Consider the following 1,766-nt stretch of genomic DNA (forward strand, 5'->3'; position numbering starts at 1 on the left):
GTGTGTGTGTGTCTGTGTGTGTGTGTATGTGTATGTCTGTGTGAGTGTATGTGTGTATGTGTGTGTCTGTGTGAGTGTGTGTGTCTGTGTGAGTGTGTCTGTGTGTGTGATTGTGAGTGTATGTTTGTCTGTGTGTGTCTGTGTATCAGTGTGAGTATGTGTGTCTTCGTGTGTCTACGTGAGTGTATGTGTGTGTGAGTGTGTCTGTGTGTGTGTGTGCACGCACACGCGCGCGCTTTCAAGTTTCTAAGGATTCTGTTGTCTTCCTTTCCCATATCCCAGTAGAAGCAGTGGGATTGTAGACATAGGCTCTGTCCATCTTACATTACTGTGGGAATTCAAACCTAGGTCCAAACACTTGCAGGATGAATACCTCATAATGGAGTCATTTCCCCAGCCTCCACTAATCTACCATCCGCTCCCACTCACTGGGACTAGAGCACCGTGGACATCTTTGCAGCCACAACGATTTCTGAGCACACACTTGTTGTTACTCAGCACGTAGCCGGATTGACAGATGCAGCCCTCCTTGCAAATGGAGGGGACTTTGGGACTGGCTCCCTTACAGAGGCCATCCGGGTCCAAGCAGGAAGGCAGACAGGAGGGAAGGCAGTCGGTGAATAGGCTGTGGGCTGGGCACTGCAGAGCTGTGGGGTAGAAAGAATAGGGTTAGCGGAGAGGCCCAGAGGCAGCCTGAAAAAGCAGAGGCAGCAGAAACCAGGCTGGGCAGAATGACCAAGAGATCTTGGGGTTCTCCCCGTTTTTTGTTATTCATTCAGCAAACATTTATTGGGCGTGGCCTGTGTGCCAAGCTGTGAGAGAAGAAACTTAGAATGGATGACCCGAGTCACTGTCAGACACTATTGAGAGACTAACCCAGAGAAGGCGCTCAGCAGAGCTATGGATTTCCAGAACCCTTCTCTACTGAGGGACCTCAGTATCTTGACCTCTTAGGGCAGAGAACCAAGTTCCTTTTTCCCTGCCTCCAGTTCACCCAGCCATGAGCACCCGCACCCCACCCTCCCCCGCGGCTCCCTTACTTATTTTGGCACAGTTACTGCTGCCATCTTCATTGTCCTTGCAGTAAGTCCCTGGGGGACACTGGGAACTCTGGCACTGAACAACCCCTCCCATGCAGGCACAGCTCTGGGTACAGCCTGGGGAGGTCCAGGTCTTGCCTGCCTGTGGAAGCCATGGGAAGAGGTAGACCATCAGGACAGAGGAACTGGGTAGAGAGTGTCGCATCCTATTTCAGGGACTTAGGTTCACCATCTATCGATCCTCAGCCGTCAGGACTACCTCTATGTGTCTAGAGTATTTTAAGGAAAGATGGCTTCTGTTGCTGTGTGCACAGATCAGCAGCAGCACCTGCCTAGAGTGTTCCACTGCGGGTGTGGGGAGTGGCTCAGTGTTCTAATGGGGACCTGGGAACCTGGGAATATAGTTCAGCTACAGGACACCTGATCAGATCCCCCATTATGAGGGGACTGGTGTGACTTGCATACACTTGGTATCTCCCCTCGGTGAGGGCTGGAGGCGCAGGATCTGTGGTAGAGCACTCACCTAGCCTGTGGCAGGATATGACCTGCACACACACACTCCACAGACACACACACAGACAGGAGCACTCCAGGTAAGACTGGCAGTGAGAACTTGACCTTCTCAGTCCTATGTTGGTTTTCAAACCATTCTCTGCCTTCTGCTCCCTGCTTTTCCCTCTCTCTCCTCCCCTCTCCCTCTCCCTCTCCCTCTCCCTCTCCCTCTCC

General features: G+C 52.3%; 1 protein-coding gene across 1 annotated transcript in view; it reads right to left on the reverse strand.

The window, feature by feature from the left end:
• The window catches only part of Zan (zonadhesin), a 98,427-nt gene that overhangs the window by 29,747 nt on the left and 66,914 nt on the right, over window positions 1-1,766 (reverse strand). The window contains 2 exon segments of the mRNA XM_029533878.1: window positions 430-647; window positions 1,041-1,182. Coding sequence (XP_029389738.1) covers window positions 430-647; window positions 1,041-1,182 — 360 coding nt within the window.

This window comes from Mus pahari, chromosome 23, assembly GCF_900095145.1.
Source record: "Mus pahari chromosome 23, PAHARI_EIJ_v1.1, whole genome shotgun sequence".
Taxonomy (NCBI): domain Eukaryota; kingdom Metazoa; phylum Chordata; class Mammalia; order Rodentia; family Muridae; genus Mus; species Mus pahari.